The sequence below is a fragment of the Vanacampus margaritifer genome, chromosome 20, assembly GCF_051991255.1.
Source record: "Vanacampus margaritifer isolate UIUO_Vmar chromosome 20, RoL_Vmar_1.0, whole genome shotgun sequence".
Taxonomy (NCBI): domain Eukaryota; kingdom Metazoa; phylum Chordata; class Actinopteri; order Syngnathiformes; family Syngnathidae; genus Vanacampus; species Vanacampus margaritifer.
Genome location: NC_135451.1, coordinates 6,566,314 through 6,589,132, shown reverse-complemented (window position 1 = coordinate 6,589,132; position 22,819 = coordinate 6,566,314). Strand labels below are relative to the sequence as shown.

The 22,819-nt window shown below is 36.3% G+C and overlaps 2 protein-coding genes and 1 long non-coding RNA gene across 8 annotated transcripts in view; 1 reads left to right on the top strand and 2 right to left on the bottom strand.

The window, feature by feature from the left end:
- dok6 (docking protein 6) overlaps nt 1-15,181 on the top strand; it is a 53,304-nt gene extending 38,123 nt beyond the window's left edge. For all 3 annotated transcript variants that reach the window (XM_077553968.1, XM_077553971.1, XM_077553970.1), the window contains exons 4-8: nt 1,108-1,227; nt 5,213-5,402; nt 5,722-5,860; nt 7,769-7,874; nt 13,724-15,181. In XM_077553968.1, coding sequence (XP_077410094.1) covers nt 1,108-1,227; nt 5,213-5,402; nt 5,722-5,860; nt 7,769-7,874; nt 13,724-13,902 — 734 coding nt within the window. In that variant the 3' untranslated portion in view covers nt 13,903-15,181. The remainder of the gene's footprint in view (nt 1-1,107; nt 1,228-5,212; nt 5,403-5,721; nt 5,861-7,768; nt 7,875-13,723) is intronic.
- Nucleotides 722-13,801, bottom strand: LOC144040119 (uncharacterized). Of its 3 annotated transcripts, XR_013289647.1 has the most exons (5): nt 13,669-13,783; nt 11,528-11,601; nt 10,793-10,862; nt 10,656-10,699; nt 9,577-10,358 (listed from the first exon to the last, which is right to left on the bottom strand). It is a non-coding gene; the product is annotated as an uncharacterized LOC144040119 (long non-coding RNA). The 3 variants fall into 3 exon arrangements; XR_013289646.1 differs by lacking the exons at nt 9,577-10,358; nt 10,656-10,699 and adding an exon at nt 722-1,625 and having other exon boundaries at nt 13,669-13,801; XR_013289645.1 differs by lacking the exon at nt 10,656-10,699 and having other exon boundaries at nt 13,669-13,801.
- On the bottom strand, nt 14,961-22,788 carry cd226 (CD226 molecule). 2 transcript variants are annotated; one of them, XM_077553967.1, is made up of 7 exons: nt 21,196-22,788; nt 20,817-21,016; nt 18,860-19,195; nt 17,444-17,818; nt 16,794-16,896; nt 15,630-15,684; nt 14,961-15,384 (listed from the first exon to the last, which is right to left on the bottom strand). In XM_077553967.1, exons 2-7 carry the CDS (start codon nt 20,989-20,991, stop codon nt 15,337-15,339), a joined length of 1,092 nt encoding a protein of 363 aa, XP_077410093.1. In that variant the 5' UTR covers nt 20,992-21,016; nt 21,196-22,788; the 3' UTR covers nt 14,961-15,336. The 2 variants fall into 2 exon arrangements, with proteins under 2 accessions (XP_077410093.1, XP_077410092.1); XM_077553966.1 differs by having other exon boundaries at nt 14,963-15,384; nt 20,817-22,788.
- Nucleotides 22,789-22,819: the final 31 nt, after the last annotated feature.

Genomic DNA, 22,819 nt, shown 5'->3' with positions numbered 1-22,819 from the left:
GCCCGATACTAGAGATAGACCGATATGTTTTTTTCAGGGTGCCAGTTTTTAGTAGTCAAAGAGGCCGATAACCGATATTTGGAGCCGATATTCATTTTCTGTAAAAAGGGAGTACAACATATTGGCGTCAAAAGTGTTTTTTAAATACAAATGTCAATCTTGAATTTCTTAAAACATATTGAACAATTTTTCAGACTTTTCAAACAAAATGGAGATTTTTTAATATTAAACAATATAAACCCTTTTTTATTTCTAACAAAATGTTCAGGGAACTCCCAAGGTTATCAGTACGTCTTAAAAAGTTTTTTGTTTTTTTTAACATCTTAAAAAGTTAAATGGAAACTCAAACATGTAACTACCATAGCTTTCTGTAGTTTTCTACTGTATTCTTTTCCGAAAATTTAAAGTACCCGAAATCTTAAACATTCACATTTCTTTGTTTCAATGTCGAACAAAAACAAATGGTTCAGGTTCTTATAAAGTTAACTGAAATTTTAAATAAATAGTTCCCTGAGATTAAAATGGTTTTAGATTGACCTTTTATCGGCCGTCAGATTTTTGAAAAAGGTCGATACTGATATTCTTAAAAAAACAATATCGGCGCCAATCAGCCAGGCTGATTATCGGTCTATCCCTAACCGATACCGATACCGATACCTGGTATCGGTGCTTGCCCGTCCTACAATGCAATAATAGTGCAAGCAACAAAGAAGTACAAAGCTTTTTACATTTAAAATAGGACAAAACAACTCAAGAGTGCCACAGAGATTTTCCTACATACAAGTAGTACATCCTCAAGGACACGCGAGCACACACACATACACCCTTACATAAAAGGCAAACGCAGTTATGATGATGACGACACATTTCGAAGAAATAGTCGATTGGCTGTAATAAATATCGGAATACATAACATCACCTTGCGTGATGAGCCTAAAGACAAAGACATAATCATCGGATCTGATTATCTGCTCTGGTAAATATCCTCAAGAGAGATCATAGAGCGGCGGATTGTGTTCCGATGTTTTCGATGATTACTAGCCTTAATGCATTGGATGCGAACCTGCGGTTATTACACCGCTGTGCTGTTGTGTGGCCGACACGCAGAGCTGGATGCGGAGGAATGGTGCAAGCTGCTGAGCGTGGAGTGCCTGGGCAGCCGTCTCAACGACATCAGCCTGGGGGAGCCAGACTTGCTCGCAGCGGGGGTGCAGCGGGAACAGAACGGTGAGTGCCCAATTAGTCCCCGCTTCCATAGACAGACATTGCGGGTCAATCTTCTGATGCCATTCTTCAATTAGGCCTGGCTAATGAGGACTCCCTTTTTGTCAATATCTGCCCCATTTTGACGTTAGTAGATGTTGGTTCGACTTCAGAAGTTGGTGGGAAACATGAGCGTGTATGTGCATGGGTGCACAGATCAGAGGCTGCGGTCAGGGCTCTGTTCCAGGTCCTAATGCGAAGTGCTGTGCATCACTGGCCTTCCTCGTAATGAAGCTTGTCACAGAGATGGATGAGATTATGCTCCCGAAGCTGTGTGAAATAAATGTGCTGCTCCCCCACATATTCCGCTCACAGGAAATGGAATGGAGCTTATTCGCTTATATAGTTTGGGAAGAGGGAATCTAAAAAAAAAAAAGTGTTATCCGTAAATAACAGCATCAACATGTACGACGGCGTACTAGGGCCACGTATATTATTTTCTTTAAGCAGGCGGGGACAATATTCAGAAAGAAAAAAATCCAAAATTTGCCATTTTATTAAGTGGAAAATTTGCAGCTTTATAAAGTCACAAATTTACGAGTTTTTTCTCTTGAAATCTGCCACTTAATAAACTCGCAAATTTGCCACTTTATAGTCGCAAATTTGCCACTTTATGAACTCGCAAATTTATGAGGGTTTTTTTCTCTCGCAAATCTCTCACTTTATAAACTCGCAAATTTGCCACTTTATAGTCGCAAATTTGCCATTTTATGAAGTCGCAAATTTATGAGGTTTTTTTTCTCTCGCAAATCCCCAACTTTATAAACTCGCAAATTTGCCACTTATAAACTTGCAAATTGACACGTTTTTTTCTCTCGCAAATTTGCCACTTTAGTTTTTTTCTTGCAAATCTGCCTCTTAAAGTCGCAAAAAGTTTTTTCTCGCAAATTTATAAAGTGGAAAATTTGCGGGTTTTTTTTCCCTCTGAATATTACCCCCCTCTGGAAAAAATAAATAAATAAATATATATATATATATATATATATATATATATATATATATATATATATATATATATACGTGGCCCTAATACGCCGTCGTATGTTATCGTTGCATTTTCTTACAACTTAAAAGCCAAATTTCATGGCTCCCTATTGCTATCACCATGGCGATACAATTCGTAAGTTTGTAAGGGCCTGCAGTCGTGTTTCAATTAGTAACAACCCCCAACTCCACCAAGCTGCAGGAGGCCATCATTAGATCAGAGTAGCCTAAAAATACACCCAGATATGACATAGCTATTTTCTATCCACAGCAGACACGTCATTGAGTGTAATTAGTGAGAACCCATTTAGATTATTGAGAAGCCCCCACTGCCTCTGACAGTTAAATGGGGTGGAAGAGGGAGGGGGACATGCACGACTCACTCCCAAGTCTGGAACGACTGCAAGGGAATTCATTAGGGATGTTCAGATAAGGGTGACTGTCCCGCTTCTATGACACCAACCTAACCCAAATTTCTACATAAATTGGACACACACTATTTATTGGAATTTTTAATGTGCAATACATTTTAATTCAATCATGTACATTTTTTTCTATTGTGTTAATATTAAATATACGTTTAGGTAATTTTTTACGAACACTTCTTGTTGGCCATGATGGTGGTACTTGGAGAGCTCTCAGTTTTTTTTTAGGCGGTAAAAACTTTGGAGAACCACTGATCCATATCAACAGCAGATGTATTCCCCTTCTATTTTCATGGGTGCCAACTTTTATCTCTATGCGACATCCTGTTGCGTAGTTTCTTTTTAATCGTTTAACCTTTCAGCCACAAAAGGTACTCTTCTTCTAAAGTGGAGTTGATTTTTGTTTGCAATTACTTTGTCGAAACAGCCAACACAACACAGTCATTTGCGTTAATGTTTCATGTTGGTCTTACTAACACAACAAAACAAAACAAATTTAAATGGCCGTGTATTTTGGTTAGTGCTTTACATGGGACAAATACAAAATTTTACCTAAAATGAAATCTCACTTTGACAAATAATCCATCACTCATCCTTTTGCCTTAATCCTGCTTTCATCTCTCATGCTAACGTTTTGTAAGATTTGAACAAAGCCTCATCCCGAAGAGGTTTTATCTTTATTGTAGGATTTGATCTTTTCAAATACACAGCTGTTTTATTTTCAGCTTTCATGTAGGATTTGATATTTACACATACACGGCCGCTTTATATTCAGGCGTGAATGAAAATGTTCATTGTGCGAAGCGTGAATGATTTGTTTACCATTGTGGTTTCTGCAGAGTGACTTTAATTATTTACGTCTGATAGTAAATCTTCAAAGGGGAGAACATCTGTGTGTGTTTGATGAGAGTAAATATGCTCTGACTTGTTCAAATATGGCAATTCAAGGCCCTACAAATGTGTTTTATAATATTAAAAAATACATGCAAATAAACAATTATGCTTAAATAAAATAATTTGGGTATTCTGATTAAAATAATTCACTATATTTCTGCTTGTAGAGCAGCCTGGGGAATTCCTTTATTCCTCTACTCATGGGGGAGGTGAGGTGTCTTGTAGTTGGCAGACATTTTATTGGGATTTGGGAATAATATTAAACAATAAGTGAAACTGGAGTTAAAAGGCAAGAATTGAAGCAGACAGAACACAACATCTTTTTAGATTTTTTTGCTCTCACTGTAAATGTCCGTTTTACAGATGCCATGTCTGTTGTGTTGTGATAACCTGGTGGTATCAGTCATACAGTAAGTAGTCCAAGGTAATCATGTCACCTGTTACAGCCTATGTGACGTATGGCATTTTGATAATCAAGAGAACAATGTACCCACTACCCAGCAGTTAAAGGTACCGTCCCTTCCAAAAGTTTTGGAACGGCAAGGTCAATTCCTTTGTATTTGTTATATACTGAATACATTTCAATACAGATCAATTCTTTCTCCATATTTTGGCCTTTCCTGAGACCAGGATTAACCGCTACAAAAGTGATAAAAATGCTTTAATAAGATCTGCTTATGATCCAAAACACATATGTGTCAGGTTCAGTCAACCTGGAACATTTTAAAAAAAAAAACAGACAAGGAAGGAAGACAAGAGACTGAGATTCTTTTTGCTTGTGAGGAGAACGGACAGAGATTACAATCTCCTACCTGCTCTGAGCCCTCTCTTTTTAGTTTTTTACAGGGTGTTCCTAGTTACACAGCCATTGCTGCTCTAAAGGGGAAGGTGAACACAGCAGCAACATTAAGACCATCGCAATTTGAGTAATTGCGCAGATAACAATACCATTTTTTCCCTTCGGCGCTCCAACAACAAAATGTTTCAGTCCTCGTCTTGTGATAAGGTCACAGTTCCTGTTTTGCAACTGCAGCTTCTGCTCTCTTCACAGATGACACCAAAAACCCACATGGTTCAAACATAGGTCACACTGCTGAATAAATGCTTTGCAATACTATTAGAGTAAATATGGGATAACTCGTGTACATTTATTCTAACAATAAACTCATATGTAAATCATGGTTGAGGTAATATCACGGTTTGGGTTCACATAGCTACAACTGGAATGGGCTCACTAGTCTTTGTTGACGATGTAACTCAAGATGGTAGCAGTTTTTTTGACAGAAAAAAGGCATCTAAACTAACCTGGAGAAGCAACAAAATGGGAAAAAGTGGAAAAGACTGGCCAGCTAAATCACCAGACCTTAATCCAATAGAGTATGCATTTTAATTAGTTTAGTTCATATTTGTCAACTGTGGGCACGTTTTGAGACTCTTTTGTGATATAAATAAACTTGGCTGCAGTAAAGGCCTGGAAAAGCATTTTAAGTGAAGAATGCAACATGAAACCAAAATGTCTTCAGTACACAACAAAAACAAAGGAATTGACCTTACAGCACTTTTGAAGGGGGCTGTAAATGGAGGTGAGGAAATACTCCCAACAGCCATTTTTACAGTTAAACACGAACCCCTTTGAACCTTTTCAGAGCGTTTCAACGTGTACTTAATGCCCACCCCGAACCTGGACATCTACGGGGAGTGCACCATGCAGATCACCCATGAGAACATCTACCTGTGGGACATCCACAACGCGCGTCTCAAACTCGTCATGTGGCCTCTCAGCTCGCTCCGCAGATACGGTCGAGACTCCACCTGGTTCACATTTGAGTCCGGAAGGTGAGTGAGCTTTTTTTACATTTTTATTTCTCTCATGTGCATGTGTGTATGATTGTGGTATAGCAAATAAGTACTTTGGAAGTGTCAGAAAAAGTTGCCAACTAAAGTGGATGTTGAAAGTTGCCAGGATATCATCATGTGCTGCAGAGGCCTCGGGGCGGCGGTTTGACTCAATGTAGTCGTGCGTGCGTGTGCGTGCTCTTACATCAGTGTGTCTCACTGGAAGCGTGCAGTCAAGCGTGCGCTGCGAACAGCGAGCGCCGTCAAAGTGTGTTTACTTCCCCTTTGTGTCCGCGTGTGCGTTTGTTCCGGGCGGCAGGATGTGCGACACGGGCGAGGGCTTGTTCACGTTCCAGACACGAGAGGGGGAAATGATCTACCAGCGCGTCCACTCGGCCACGCTGGCCATCGCCCAGCAGCATGAGAGGATGATGGAGGAGATGGAGAAAAGCTCACAGGTGCGTTCATACCATGCTCGTTAAGTTCACGCAAACACGAATTTCACTTTTTATCATTTGCCCTTGCCACAAAAGTAGAAAAAGAAATGACTGTAAAATCTGGCTAAGTGAGATACATGGTACTTTGATTTATGGATTTATTATAATTTTCACTTTATTAGAAATGATGCTGACAAGAGGAAAACACGAGTTTTTATATTTTTTTAAATAAAAAAAGAAAATAAATTAAGAAATGTTTTTGAAATTTTGAAAAACTTTATTTACATTAGAAAACTTAAGGGAAGTGATGACCCTAGAAGCGGCACAGACTGCAATTTGTTATAATTTTTTAAACAAAGCTGTCAATTAGGCTTTTTACTTTTTACTCTACTGCACTTTGAAATTGCTGAAATATAAAGTGCATTACAAACAAAATGTATTATTATTATTATTATTTGGGATGAGCGAGTACAGATACCAGGTGTCGTATCGGTGCCGATACCAGCCTTATTTTAAGGTATCGGCGACTCGTGACAGTGACCGATACCAGTATCGACTGCATAGTAGCCGTTTTACAATCAGGAACTAGAAATTTGAAATTAGAGGGATAGAAAATTGCCATTAATTTCATGCAATTTTAAGGAAAAATACTATATTGGGATTTATAGGTGTTTAAAAAAAAAATCAATTTTTTCCAAGTCATTTTTGGGGCGGGAATTTAATCTACTAGTGGCATCAGTATCTGGTATCGGTGACTACTCAAGAGTATTGTATTGTATCGGTATCGGTCTAAAAAAAGGTTGTATCAAACATCCCTAATTATTATTATTATTAATATTAATTCTTCATATGTTTAAGACTAAAACTTTTTTAAAATTTCAATTCTGATGCTAATATTTTTCCTTTTACTGCAAATGAATATCGGCTTGAAATATCGGTTATCGGTCTCCTTGACCACTAATAATCGGTATCAGTGAAAAGAAAACACATTGGGTCTATTACTAATATAGACTAGCATTAACACACATTTTAACACCAGTGGACAATTTGGTTTTTCATTTATCATAACTTGTTTTTGGAGGGGGATGTGGAACATAACTGTATTTTACAATAATACTTAATCATATTTACAATTTCATATGGTACTAATGGGTGAAATAGTGAAGCAGAACCTCGAACCTCAGAACTGTGAGACACGTGGTAAACACGATACCACTATACTAGCAGGATTAAATATTACTGTATAATAGTATTATAGTCAAGACCACACTGAGATCAAGGCATTAAAGACTAGAAAGTATCAAGACCGAGACAAGACTGTATAGACCCCCCCCCCTCCAAAAAAAAAGCCAATATCGTTTTTTCCCCATTACATTTGCAACAAAAACTAATTCTATAATAAACGCTCCAAACATTCAACACGATCCTCATTGAATGCAATATGTAGACTCAAGTATTTTTATTTTGCTATTTAAGAGGGGTGCTTTTCCTGAAAATTTACGTTGCATTCGACTTTACAGGTTTCAAAATTACTAATATTGTTCATACACTGCTGGATTCATAAGCGTAACTACCCATAATGATCCAAACATTACACCTAATTCGACTGTACGTGTTTATCTACTATCCAATGAATGCATGCCGCTATCTTCTCCTTCCATTTCTTCCGGCTTCCCTCCTCCTCCTCCCCATCGTCAGTATTCCTTATTTATGTGGGCCTGCCTCATGTTTGATGAGCCTTGACCATCTGGCCGTGCACTTTGGACCCCACCCTTTGGGAATATTCCCAAATGCAGCTTTTTAGCCCCACTAAATCAACTGACCTCTCACAGTTGCATCATGCGTATGTAGCAGCCTCTTATTACATCATAGCACCCACCTTGCACGACTTCTCAATATTCCGCATGTTTCTTGTCCGTCTCCTTGCAGGTGCGCTCTTCAGAGACGCTCAGCAAGTCCATCTCTCTGCCCCGCAGCGCTTACTGGCAGCACATCACGCGGCAGAACAGCGTGGGAGATCTCTTCAGTTACCAAGGTGAGTGCATCAAGTTTGTCACTATCGTGCTCTTCTTAGTGCTTTTTCCTGCTGTCATGGTTCCTTTTTACGCTTGGGATGTGATAGGGCTGGACGATTGAGGTGAATTTGATCGCAATTTCGATTTTGGCTTCGAAACGAATATTGTGCATTTACAAGTTCTCTACGTTGTGAAAGGACCTCGAATTCACCATGTGGCTTGTAGCTAGCCCAGAGTGAATCAGTCTGATTCTGACGTTCCTAAGTGTCCTTTAAGCTGTAAAACCCTTGTAAGGAAAGTCTTTTGGCTTTTAGCTTTTTATAGTAAACATGAGTAAAAATGTCCAAATTTTGGCCCATTGACTCCCATTATAAATAATGTTTTTTGATGGACTGTACACCCAATTTATCCCTTCACCGGGGGCATCAACTAAACGTAGATTTTTTTTTACTTTAGAGTAATAAAAGCCATAATACACCAGATGGCGGTAGAGAGCTAATTATCATTTTTGGTTGAGCTGACTTATGTGCTTCAATGTCCCCATTCTTATGCCAAAAAAAGCACGGTTGGGATCGAGAGCTCAGACCTGTGAGTGTGTGTGGACCAGGGTTATTATAGTTTGGGAATTTTTCATTGTAGTTAGTTTTTATTTAGTTTTTAGAGTTTTGTTTTTTAAATTTAGTTAGTTTTAATTAGTTTTCAATGTGGTTCTGTTAGTTTTTATCAGTTTTAGTTATTTCATAAATGCTTAGTTTTAGTTAGTTTCAATATTGGTTTTAGGTTGTTTTTTTTTGTAAAAAAAAAATGTATTACTTGTGCGCAATATTTAAAAAACACCATGAGAGCAACGTCATCTGAAGGTGCTTTTCTATTGGCTGCTGCTAGATGTTTCAAATGTCCTTATTCAGGTTACTATCGAAATAAATCTACTTAAAATCACTTTTAAAATCATCCCCAAAGGCTCATGCATTAAATGTATTACCAAAGACTAAAACGACAGACATTTTTGCTATAATTATAGTTAGTTTTAGTTAGTTTTGCAAACATAAAATGTAGTTTCAGTTAGTTTTCGTTTATATTTTATTTCTATAACAAAATAGTTTTTTAATTTTTTGTTTTTTCGTTAGTTTTAGTTAAGCAAGATAACCTTGGTGTGGACACTATAATAGTGCACACGCGTATGGGTGTGTGACGAGTGGATGTGCATGCGTGTGTGAATATTCTAATTTGAATGTGTTTTTATATATTTACAGATGATAATTATTTGTACCCTTAGGACAATAGTGCTTCTATTGTCCATAGAGGGCATCAAAAACAAAGAAATAAATAAAAAACTATATGTATGGATAGGTCTGATGCCACTGAACATTTTGAGTGGTCGCAAGTAAAAAAAAAATATTCAGAAATGACTTAGATTTCACACATCACAATAGTGAGCCAAGTTTTGGCTCATTTTACTTATGCGTCGTAAAAAAAAAATTACGTTACAAGGGATTTAATGACACTGCAGTTGAAGTTAACTGTAAAACTAAACACACGATAAGGAGAATTATATACAGTGCATATTTAAATACAAAACATGCTTCATTTTTAACCCATTGCGAGCCTTACGCTAATGCTAATGCAAGTGAATGGAGGATCCCATTCAAATGCTGATGTAAGTTAGCATCAACTCCGGGAGTAATAGTCCTTCAAATAACCACTATTCACACACAAATGCTGTGGAAACACATGCCCACGGGTAAGAGAACACTACGCAAAGGTACAAATTCTTCCCAATTTGTGAAAAACGAGTTATTTTAATAGAATTCAATCGCAACTTTCTTCTGTTCTCATTGTTAGCGTGTACACCATGGATGCTCAGCACCACACTGCCCCTAAGAGGTCAAAACGCGCAAGAACACCCAGTATTTTTTTTTTAGTATACAGTATTTTTTATTTTACTTTTTTTAAATTGTAACTTCTTTTTTCAAAACTTTTTTTTTTTATTCAAAGATTCACAGAATTTTCTTTTCCTCAAATTCAAATATACATATATATCCGAGAACTTTTTTTTTTTTTTTTATAAATCATACCAACACACATTTCCACATTTCAAAATGCAATCCCTGAGGCCCAGTCCCCAGACTTGTGAAAACAACATAAGAAAAAATAAATATGATAAAGAGGGTAATTTAATGCTTAAGTTTAAAAATGAAGAATGCAAATGCAAGAGGCTGAATTTCATAAATGTATAAGGTTATGTTATACTTGACAAAAATAATAGTTTTCAAGAAGAAAGTGTTCAACATGAAGGGATGAATGGGCGTAAGGCTGTGATCATAGTTTTGAGTAGTTATAAAAATATTAAGTTTTCAAATAAATGAATAATTAATTTTTCAATTTCAATCAAAATATACGTGATTATTTTTCCCATAATCATCCAGCCCTATCCTAGCAACCAGCTGACTAGCAGCTCAGTCCGCGGGCACTGCTGAAACTGGAGGCGATGGTTCGAATCCCACCTTAGACAGATTACAGTTTAAGTTTTCTTTTTACTCACTTATCATTCAACTTCAATTCATTCTTTGTCATTTTCACATCATTTATCTTTCAATTTACTTCATAAGCATTCATCTTAGCATTCAGCTATTAGCATTCAGCATTTCCACGCAATTTCTGCAGAAATTGCACTTTGTCTAGTTAACTATAATATTTATCTGGCCACTATTCAGCGTGTTTTTTCTTATGCTATTGTCACACATTCAAAATAATTCATTTAATTGATTCAATCTTTCAACTTATGCTATAGTGGGAATCACCTTGAGCCTCCTTTGTGTGTTGGTTTCTCGCAATGGCGAGGAGTCTGAAATTTTCGAGATTTTCTACCCAATGAGTTTTCCCAAAAATATCTCACAACAATTTTTTTTTTTTAATGCATATTTGATTAATTATGTACCTTCTGCCATCTAGTGGAAGATGATTTAATTGTTCTGCCTGTCACCCCACTCCACTGGGCAGGGATACATCTGAAAAAAAGATACATTATTTGGAGTAAATAAAGAATAATGTTCAGACCAATTACAGTTGCTCATTGATAGCAACGGTCCTTTTGGGCAACAACAGCTGTGTGGTGGCGCACCACTGCACACAAGATGAATATCCAATCAGCGCAAGCAATTTGCTGAGTCATCCTCTGATTGCTTTTAAACAGGTCCAGAGGACTGATTAAGGTAGCACACTTGTTTATTTGTCAGCCTGAGTGAACCTGCTTAGGGCAATATTACACTTGACAACTCCATCACATACGTGCAGGCTATAATGAAACACACTAAGAATGGATGTGATAGAGGAAAGACTCATTGGTGGTGAAACATTAGGAAACTTTTTTTTTTATATATATAATATGGAACTTTTTTTCCTCTTTCTCTTTACTTGTGCTCAGCATTGTAATGGAGCACTTAGTTTGATCACACGGGACTGATAGTAGTAGATTTCACAGTCTCAATGGGCCAGCATGATAAGACTTATCTGCCACCGGCGACATGGATCATAGCAAAAGAAAAATATCGGGGGATTTGCTTTCCTTTTTTTGTATTTGAAAGGGAATTTATAAAAAATGCAAGGAAATACAGGGAAATAAACAACTAAAAATGTTTGATCCACTTGTGATTTGTTTTGTTTTAAAATGTACCTGTACTGACTTCAGGTTGCTCTAAACTGCAAAGCTGGCAAATGCTGTTGGCCTCACATCTGTAAAAATGATACCTGAAAGGGAAATGTATAGCAACTTTATAGCACCATGCATATAAATGCCAATATATGGATGTACTTTGCATTTGACCACACCACTACAACATTCTTTAAATGAAAAATTGATATTATAAGCCACAACTTACTATTTGTCCATTCAAGGACGGCACAAAACTGTTGAACAAGGAACTAACATTAAGTGCAAGAACTCATTTTGTACATTTTCTTGACAAAAAATCAACTTATATTTTTAATGTTATTGAGGTTATACGGTAAATTTGTCCCTATCATTCCAGATCCGTCAAAAAAATCATCAGGTTTCCTCATTATAGACCCGGTGTAAGCAAAACTAAACCATGTCTACCATCTAGTGGTGAATGGTGATATTACAACTCAAATCTACAGCCAACCTGTGCATATTCGCAATTTGGTGCCTGTGTATTGACGTATTATTTTCTTTCTTTCTTTTTCTTCTACTTTTTTATTTTTTTTTTATTTACTTTTTTTGCATTTAACCCCTCCTGGTATTTTCTTTCCAGATTGCCCGTTTTCCGCAAAAAAAAAAAAACGTTTATTGAATTGTTAATCTGCAGTTTTTTGGATAAGAAAGAAAGAAAGAAAGAAAGAAAGAAAGAAGAATTTCTAAAGTTGACTATACCTGCCCCTGATCAGGGGTCACATTTATTTATTTATTTATTTTTGAAAACCAAAATAAATAAATAAATGTCAATTTAAAATGTGTGAACATAAGATGAAATATTGTTTATTATAATAATAATAGTTATATAATCCAATTTTACTTATAATTAGAGCTGTCAAACGATTAAATTTTTTAATCAGATTAATCACATTTTAAAATCTTGATTAATCACGATTAATCGCTTAATAAAAAAAGGCTTTTTTTAAATCAACATTTTTTTCCCCGCCAAATTTGAAGAGCACCAGTTATGTGTTTATTTTTTTTACATTTAATGTTATGAGGAAGTCTTCAGCATTTTTTGATCCATTGCACATGCTCATCCTCATCTTTTTCTAATCAGTTAATTTCTTGCATAATTTAAAATAGGAATAAAGTGACCCCAATATTTATATATATATAACAAATATTTTAAATGTGATACGCAAACATTTATTAAATTCTTTACTTTAATGCATGTAATTATGTTTATTGTTAAAACACAACCTGTGCTACCTTAAACGTAGCCATCCACTGTCATGCTAAAGGATAATCTATGGTCAAAATGAAAAGTGCGATTAATCTGCGTTAATTCATGATTAATGCGATATTTTTTTGAGATTAATTAATCAGTTAACGCTTTAACTTTGACAGCACTACTTATAATTGAAATATATTAATTAAATAGAAGGGGGGTAGCTAATTTTAGAGTGTGGTGTAAAATTGTTAATAAAATAAACATGCTCATTTTTTAAATTTATTTAGTATACATTTAATTGTTATTCTTATTGTTAATTTATGTAACAAAAATAAAGAAATTGTTAATTTGATTACTTTTGGTTGTATTTTTTATAAGATAATATAATGCATGCTCTTTTTTATGTATAATTAATAAACCAATAACTAGTGGACTAAGTAACTATTGCCATGGTGCAAATATGATCTTAAATTGGATTGTCTGAATGTCTGCTAAGTATGTCGTAATGTGAAATTTGTACAACCCAGAATTTTGAGTATTTTAAACACTGAATGAACTTGCCTTCTTAAGTTCTTACCAAACGTTCGCGAGAAAATGGTGCATTTTCACTGCTTTATTATTTTTATTAATTTATTTTGGCAAAAGAAAACGTTACATCACCGGAATAGTCTTTTAAAGACCACTGATTGAATGAAAACATTCTACGCCCAGATATACACACGTGCTGCCGTCTTGGCCAAGACACTTACCTATAAATGTCATTATTGTTACTAGTCTTGGCTAAATAAAACTAATAAATAAATAAATACGGGCCCATTACGTCCACTTGTATGAATCCCTGACAAATACTTTATTGAAAAGTATGTAATGAAGGAAATGTATATATATTTTTTAAGTTATGTTTTTCCAACATAATGCTCAAGCTTACCATAGTTGCTCGGTAACAAGCAGCCTGCTCCTTTTTGGTGGGGGGTTTCTTGCAGCGAGCAGCATGTCGATGACGTTCATCCCTCGAGCTCAAACCTTCCCCAACTTTCTGTCCCACGAGCCCGAACGGGAAGCAGAAGAAGACAAGCTGCAAGAAGGAAGGCGGCGCCAGGAAGAAGCGCCGTCGCCCTCTAGTGGGCTAGCGGCCACTTGCAGCCTGAGGCCGCTTCAATGACGACAGTGGACCGTCTGATTGAGGACACTTGTTGGAGCGGAGCGCCACTGTAGATGTACAACTTTGTGTGTTATATGACGTCATTTACAGATTTCGTCCACCTTGTTTTGTATGTTGTGTGACAGCAGAAGTAGCGTCTTAAACTAAAGGCACCAGACTTGTTGAAATAAATGTCTTTGACCTTGTTATGTTCAAGCTGCCATTTCAGAATGTTCGTAAACAATAAACACCAGGATACTTTCGGGTGGCATAGGACGAATAACTTTATGTTAAACAAACAAAACAAAAAAAGTTGTGTTTTGCGTTGTGTGGCCAGAAAATAATTAAAATAATCATTCAAGCCATTTAATTAATCTGTTTTCTCAATCGTTCTGCCTGAACTTCAACCTTTGCCACCCGAATAACCTTTGACGTCACGGTAAATTGTCCAATAGAACACCTTATAGCAGTTAGACACATTTATAGCTAATTTTGATTGACACTATTAGCTAAGTGTTTATTATTGTGATCGTAGTTTGCACTGGGGTATATTTTGAGGCAGGGGTGGCCACATGTACAAACACTAATTAGAAATAATAGAAACACCAATAAGAAATCAAATGGAAATATCTTCCTTTCTTTATCCATAAATGAATTTGGTCAGAAATACACAACGCTATCAAAAGACATCTCAAATTAGTCATAATAATTGTATTCACTGTCAATAGATAGAAAAGCTACATAATAATAAAAATAAATTTTACGGCGAGATCCTGATAAAATACAAAATATACAATAAAATTGACCAACTAGTTCACTTGAATATTGATTTTGTGCACCCCTCCCCCTGTTTTTTTTTCCCTTTCCATTTTCTGTCCTCATGTAAGAAGTGCCTTCAGACCCACTGCGACCTCTTGTAACCTCCTTGTGGCTTGTCATAGTGTACACGAAAGTTAGCACCGTCTCACCTGCTGGCACATTCATTTGATGTCCAAAAATCCAGAAATGATGACATCATATCAAGATTTTCAAAGTCCTTTGGTGGCAATTTATTTGAATGTTATTGAGTTTGTGTAGAAACAAAGATGATAGAAATGTACAAGCACTTCATTGTCCCACACTACCCCATCATTTGTCACTTTATCTTGTGCGTTTTATTTAAAACAATCTCTAGACGTCATATTTGTTTTAATATGTGGTCAGATTACATCATTAGCACTTTCATTATGTTGCTGTTTTCACTCAATGTAAATATGTTTTTTGATGACAGAGGTAATAAACTTGAATGTTCACTCATGTAGCAGTAGTCTCACTCAAGTCTTTTTTTTATACAGTCAGAAAGTGACACCCTTAAAAACTACAGTAGAGTCATTGAATATGTGCTCTTAATAATACTATTGTTGATCATGACAGAAGAGGAAAAGAACTACAAAGATGGCGTCGTCATTCCACATTTCAGTAGACTTGTCCGCAAAGCTCGTTTGCCCACCACCGCCGCCAACTCTAAGAGATACACATCAGAAAGTTATAGACAAAACATGTACCTAAAAATGGAGATGCATTCTTTTGCTTGGTAATGTTTTTCATATTTAATAATAATAACAATAAAGCTCCATTCCAAATGATTGTCAATCAATTCTGCCTAGCAACAAGCGACGGGGAAAATAGTTGCCACCCCACCAAGTCTATTCTCAAATAAACACATCACTGCTCAATATATTGAGTAAGTTAGCACTTGTAGGTCTTACATGTGGTTGAGATGGGTGCAGCTTATCTCTGCTCTCTTCTCGTCTCGTCTTCTTCCTGTGGTGGTCATCAAATGCCAATGAGCGCACAATACGTTTGCTCAAAAATGTTTCCTGTCATTTCTCTATGTTAACAAAACACACTGATAGACCAGTCTCATGTGCTTAATTGATAATTTTTTAAAGCAAGTCAATGAAAATCTTAATTGCTATCTTTGTTAGGTAAATAAATAGTGTATCCGCCGAATTGTCTATTTTAACCATCAAATAATTCAATCTATTTTTTTTTTTTGCAATCAAATAAAGCGAATGTCAAATTAAGTGTTTCATGTACAATGGTTATTTTTAGAGATGGCCGACTATTGATAAATACTAATACCCTGCCTTATTTCAAGGTCTGGCTCTGGGTACTTGTGACGGCACCCTCTTGTGGCCATTTTACGATAGGAACTAGAAAATAGAAGAAATAGAAAATTGCAATAATTTATTGCAATTATAAGCAAAATTACATACTGAAATATATACATAAGAATTTCTTTAAAATGATCTGTCATTGATATTTCAGAAGTTCCATGTATCAAAAGAACTAGTGGTATTGGTTCTTGGTATCGGTATCGCTAACTACTCAAAACATTGAATAGTCGTTATGATAACGGTTGGAGGGGAAAAAAATGTTATCGAACATCCCGATTAATATTTTAATAACATTTATTTTAATTAATGGATGGATGTTTACAATGATACATTATATTAATATTTACTGATTTACAATGAATTAAACTTTTAATTAAAAATTTATTTTTTTATTTTTAATTTATTTTATTAAAAATATTTTCAATATATTTTATATCTATATCTATTTAATAAGAAAACAAACTTAGGAAATTTGCAAACATATTTTTGGTAAAGACAGTTGGTCAGATTCTTTGTCTTTTTTTGGTGTTTTTTGTTTAGGTTTTTTGAGGGGGGAAAAAGAAAAATTTGTTCAAATAAAAACAATTAAAAAAAATAATAATAATAATAATAATGATAATAATAAATTTTAATCAACTAATTTTATCTACATTACATTACTCCTGATAATGTAAATACAGTACTCAGTGGGTTGGATTAAAATAAATAAATACATTAAAAAAAAAAACATATTTTTCCCCACCCTCTTCTTACCTGCGCCTCAACAAGACGATGAGGAGTACAGTCAGTAAGATCAGTCCAGCAGTTGCGATCACCAAGTAAACATACATCATAAAGACGGACAGGCTGAAGCCACCTGAGAATGACATGACAGTCAACAATTGTCCAAAATGAGAAATAAGAATATTGCTGCAAATGTACTCATATCGGCATGTAGGATGTATGGAAGTATATATGTGCCATCTGACTTTGTATTTCAACTCATAACACAGATTTTTTTTAATCATCTAATATCTTTCACTGATTTCTTTGTCATTTTGTTTGTTTTTAACATGCGGTAAGACTTTCACCGGCAGCCATTTCAAAAAAGAGAAACAATTGAGTGACAACCGATTTAGCGCATTCTGACTGATCAAAAGATTAGACTTTTCTACTTTACTCAATTTTTTAGAGAACTAACAATAAAATCAATAAAAAAAAAAAATTAAAAATAGAAAAACTTGTATTGTAATAATTATTTTTGTGTGTGTAACCAAACTGGCCTGGCTAGCATATGGCAATTTTTCCACTGGCCAATAGTAAAAATTTCTAATCAAATCCTGTGAAATCTGTCCGGCAACAAGAATCCGAGCAATTTCCCCAACTACGATCGCTTCCTTGTGTCGTTAAGTGCGCTTTTCTACCTGACGGCGACACGGTGACCATGACCGTGTTGGTCTGCAGGCCGGCGTCGGTGCTGAAGCTGCAGCGGTACATGCCGCCGTCTTCCCGCGCGACGGGACCCAGTTGCAGACTGACGTCCAGGTTCTGCTCGCAGCTGAGCTGACCCCGCTCGCTGTAATCTTCGATCAGCACGCCGCCCTCCACCAGCTTGCATATGCCGATGATGACCCACGCTTGGCCGAACGGCATGTGCTCCACCACCGCCTGGTGGACGGCGGTGCCGTTGCGCTGGTGGTTGCACTCCACCGTTAGGTTGCCGCTGGGTTCCGCCGTCACGTGCGCGTCGGCCTCCATGACCTCCGCGTTGTCTTCTTTGTCGTCTTCTGGAGGCTCATCTGCATTCACAGGAAGCAACTTATTAAAAGACACCTTAACATCAGCATGACGGCGACTATTATTACTCATTTTTATTCTAACATTTTATTTGATATATTTTCTATCTTGTGTTATTTTCCACTTACTGGGCTAACCTGTTAACTCGGCATTTATTTCGTGCCATGTCATGTGGAAATGTGTGGCAACAACAACAAAAATCCTTAAGACGTTTGAATCCTTGAATTTTGTGCGAAGAAATTCTTTGAATCCTTGAAATATCAACTTTAAATATAACTTGAAATGACAATGACAAAATAAAAAAAAGAACGTGAAAAAAATAATTTACACAAATAATAGCAACTGAAAAAAACAGTAAGAACAAATACTAATGTTGTGCGTTTTGGCCTCTTGGAGGCAGTGTGGTGCTGTTCATCCATGGCGTACACATTTAAAGTGGGTACAGAAGAAAGTTACTGGACTGGCCTCACAGTCACGATTGAATTCTATTAAAATAACTCGTTTTTCACACATTGGGAAGAATCTGTGCCTTTGCGTAATGTTATCTTACCTGTGGGTATGTGTTCACACAGAATTTGTGTGTGAATATTCGTCATTCGAAGTAAAAACACTTCTGAAGTTGATGCTAACTTCCGGTTAATCCTCCCTTTGCTTTTAGCATTAGCGCTAGACTAGCGATGTTGTAAAAACGAAGCATGTTTTGTTTTTAAATATACAGTGGATGTAATTATTATTGTCCTGTGTTTAATTTTACAGTTAACTCCAACTGGGATGTCATTAAATAGCTTAGAGGACGCTTGGGGACAACAGAATAGCCAGAACAACATACGCTACACACTTGCTAATTGCTAATGAAGCGCAAGCAAAATGGTGCATTCAGGGTACTTTCACAGCGTCGAAAACTCCGCTTTTCTTCGATTATAACGTTTTAAGAGGAAAATAATGGGCCATTTGGCCCAATTGACGATTATTTTGGCAGATAATCGGTGGCTGATTAATCGGTCGGGCCTTAATGGAGAGTACAAAATGTATTTGGGTGTTACCTAAATCCTCCACCTGAATGTTTCGGATCCAGGGGCCTTGGGGGAACGTCTGGACAGAGCAGTGATAAACCCCAATATCCTGGTGGGTGACATTCTTCATGGATATGCTTCCGTCCATGGGCGTGCTCCTCAAGAACTCGATCCGTTCGCGGTAATGGTAAGTGGTGGCAACGCCGTACTCCGGGTGGAAAACGGCGATGGAGTTGGTGTCCGGGTCTTTGGTCCATGACACCATCGTGAGGTTTCCATCCCAGGGGCACAAGCAGTCTAGGATCATCCCCTCCTGGAGGTGGATCGTGATGGTCTCGATCTCCGGGGCGGTATCTGAGCATGCTCCTGCGTTTGGTTTCACAAAATGACAATAGAGACATTTTACTTTTTAGTTTAATTTCAAACAAAACATTTTGTCCATAATTTACAACAGTACCCAGGTGTTTTACTAACATCACTCATGGAAGCAGCATAAAAAGTGCTTCATTCAACAGCCACACTAGCTTGAAAGTGGCTCAGGATCTTGCGGGCGTGGTTATTATGTAAATTAGTCTCATTTTCAGAAATTGTTAGACAATTATACACCACTTTAAAAGGCTTTTTAATTAAAAAAAATGCTTTACTTGCTTAATTTCATACTTGATGATGAGCGTTTGAATAATTTGTAATTCAAATACATTTGACATCATGTTCTCTTAAAATATAAAATCTCTTTTAGCTCGTATGACAGTTACAAATGCTAAAATTAGCTGGTTACAATCACCTGTGATGGAATAAAATTAACTGGCATCACCAGGGTTTTGATAGTTTTTCATTATAATTTAAGTTTCGTAGTATTTCCCCCCCAAAAAAATGCTTCATTTTAGTTTTGTAAATTAGTTTTCTTGTTAGTTTTTAAAAATTTGTATTTTTGTATGTTTTTTTTTTTAATTTTTGAGGATATTTAATTTAGTTTAGTTTTTATTAGATTCAGTATTAGTTTTATTTAATTTTTTATATATGAAGTATTATATAAATGCTTTTTAGAAAATGCTTCTTATCAGTTGAGCTTTTATTTGTTTTAGTTTTACAATTTTTAAATATATGAAGTATGTTTTAAATGGAGAAATAAAAAAAAAGGTCACAAGTACAATTCTCAAACAACTGACCTTCCTTCTGTACCCACAGATATTACAATACCAAAGTAAATATTCAAACCTTATAAAGCTCATATGTTATTAATCGGCAAAGACGAAAACGAAGGACATTTATGCTTTAATTCATTTTTGTTAGTTTACTACTCCTCAAATAGGGGGACGTAGTGGAAGTGTAGTTTTTTTTTGCCGTAGTAGAATAAAGTGTAATTGCACCTCCACTACAGTGGGGGCAGTGACACTCATTGACAGAGAGTGCAAGGTTAGTTTTTGTTCCCCCACCCACCTTTAAAAGCATTTTATTTTGTTAACACAAATGTTTTTTCATAATTGTTTTAGTTTGTTATTTCATTACTTTCCATTAACTATAATATAATATGCATCTTGTGCTCAACTTTGGACACTCCACTGTACTTTTCTATAGCTTCAAGTCAGGTTTGGTGTCGGACTAAACGGCCTTGACTGACCTTCACTATCAATTAATCAATAACTTTAATATTGTTTGTGATTAAAGGACACTGAGGTAGGAAAATATATATCTGATAGGGACTAAATCCTGCTTCCAATAGCAAAAAAAAAAATCCATACATCCTTAAAAGTTATAGAATTGCCTATATATGGCACAAGATGGTGGAATTTTTGCCTATTTTTCCCCACAAGGAGTGAACGGCCACATTAACAAAAGTAACAAAAATGATTGCAGTTTTATCTGAACTGAATGACAAACTGTTAGAAAAATTGACTAGTAATAATAAAAATATTCAGGAAAATAAATTAGCATCTCGCACTTTTGTAACAAATAAGAGAAAAAAAGATCATATTTAGTGTCATACCTTGAAGAAAAGTGAGCAAGACAAGTGCCACGAAGTACCAGCGCTCCTTTTGTACGACTTCCATCTTGGCCCGGCGGAGGAGAATGAAAGCTGCATTGATGAGACGAGTGGAACGGCACCCGAGCTGCAACTTCCTGCTCGCTCTCAGGCCACAGAGACACAGCACGCACTTCATGGTAGCTTGCCGCTAGCTCATTGCACTTGCGCACACACAGACAAGCACTTTTATCAGCCAGGGTAGAAAGGAGCAGTGAGCTGATGGCATAATGAAGCATGCTAAAAGTTTTTGTTGTTGGACGAGCCACCACAAAACATGATTCAGCATGTACAGGTCAACACATCAAATATACAACATTAAAATAATCAAAAATATACATACTAAGATAGACAGGTTGCTAGCTTGCGTCCAAGATGCCCTTGAGCAAAAAGAGAACTTTGAGGCTACTTCGTCTTGGGCCTTCATAGTGTAGCAGCACACAGGTGTCAAACTCAAGGCCCCGCCCCTTCCATTTTATATAGCCCTCTGAAGCAATTCTTGTGCATCACCTTCCATGATTCTTGCTAAAATCTCAACCAAAATTTTTAAACGCCAATTGTAGAATAATAACAGAGATTTATTCTTTTTACAGTAAAATGAACAATAGTAAAAAAAAAAAAAGGTTTTTCAATTGTTTTGAATATGTAATATGAGGAAATTAACTCATTCACTGCCATTGACGGCTATAAACGTCAAAAATTCATTTGAACTATGTCTATTAGTTTAACATTGTTTTTTCCACTTTTGTTAACAAGAGTATGAAAACCTTTAAAACAAATTGATTGTACATTTAGAACAGATATAACATTTGCGATTAATCGTGAGTTAACTACTGAAGTCATGCGATTAATTACGATTACAAATTTTAATCACCTTATGCCCCTAATTTTGGATAATTTTTTATTTAGTATTATTAAATCGCATCAGGTGATTACAATTTTTTATATTAATTAATCGCTTGACTTCAACTAATATATTCTGTGGGCCTTGCAAAATCAGCCAAAATCCAGTAAAACAGCCGGGAGCGAAGGGGGTTGCTTCAGTGAAAATGGCTGGGAGTGAATGAGTTAAACATTTGAACATTAAATATTTTTAATCCATCCCGCATACCCCTGCCCCCCGACCCCCATGTTTTCCTTTTTCCAGTCGATGAAACTTGGGGTGCTAATAAGCGACTCATCAAGTTCAACTTCTGTTGGGACTTTGAAGAAAAATTATTTGTGTTTTGTTACATACAATTCTGATTGTGCAGTTTGACAGTAATAATAACCCCTTTTTAAGTTTTTAAATAGCAACAGCCCTAAAACGTTCAATCCTGCTGTGGTGAAATCTGAAACATTCAACTAGCCTTTTTCAGACAGGACATCCATCCATCCATCTATCCCATCCATTTTTTTAACCGCTTGTCCTCACAAGGATCGCGGGGGGCGCTGGAGCCTATCCCAGCTGGCTTCGGGCAGTAGGCGAGGTACACCCTGAACTGGTTGCCAGCCAATCGCAGGGCACACAGAGACGAACAACCATCTACACTCACAATCACACATATGGACAACTTGGAGAGTTTAACCTGCCATGCATGTCTTTGGAATGTGGGAGGAAACCGGAGCACCCGGAGAAAACCCACGCAAGCATGGGGAGAACATGCAAACTCCACCCAGGAAGGCCGAAGCCCGGACTCGATCTCATGTCCTCTGAGGCGGACGTGCTAACCAGTCAGCCCCTTCAGACAGGACAATAAAGACATATTAATAATAATAATAACAATAATAAAGTAATTTATAATCATAAACTGTGAACTAAAAACTGTAATTTTTAAAAATAAATATATAAATATAAGAATATATATATAACAATAATATGTAATAATAATAAGAATATATGTGTGTGTGTGTGTGTATATATACATATATGAATATAAAACAATATAATAATAATAATAACATATACAAAATATATGCATATTACA

Bases quoted from the DNA above. Each gene is read 5' to 3' on its own strand.
- cd226 (XM_077553967.1), bottom strand. From the start codon at position 20,991: ATGAAGTGCGTGCTGTGTCTCTGTGGCCTGAGAGCGAGCAGGAAGTTG. The intron at 19,196-20,816 runs GTATGACACTAA...AACCAAACGCAG, and splicing joins CTTGCTCACTTTTCTTCAAG to GAGCATGCTCAGATACCGCC. The intron at 15,685-16,793 runs GTAAGAAGAGGG...TGACCACCACAG, and splicing joins ATCGTCTTGTTGAGGCGCAG to GAAGAAGACGAGACGAGAAG.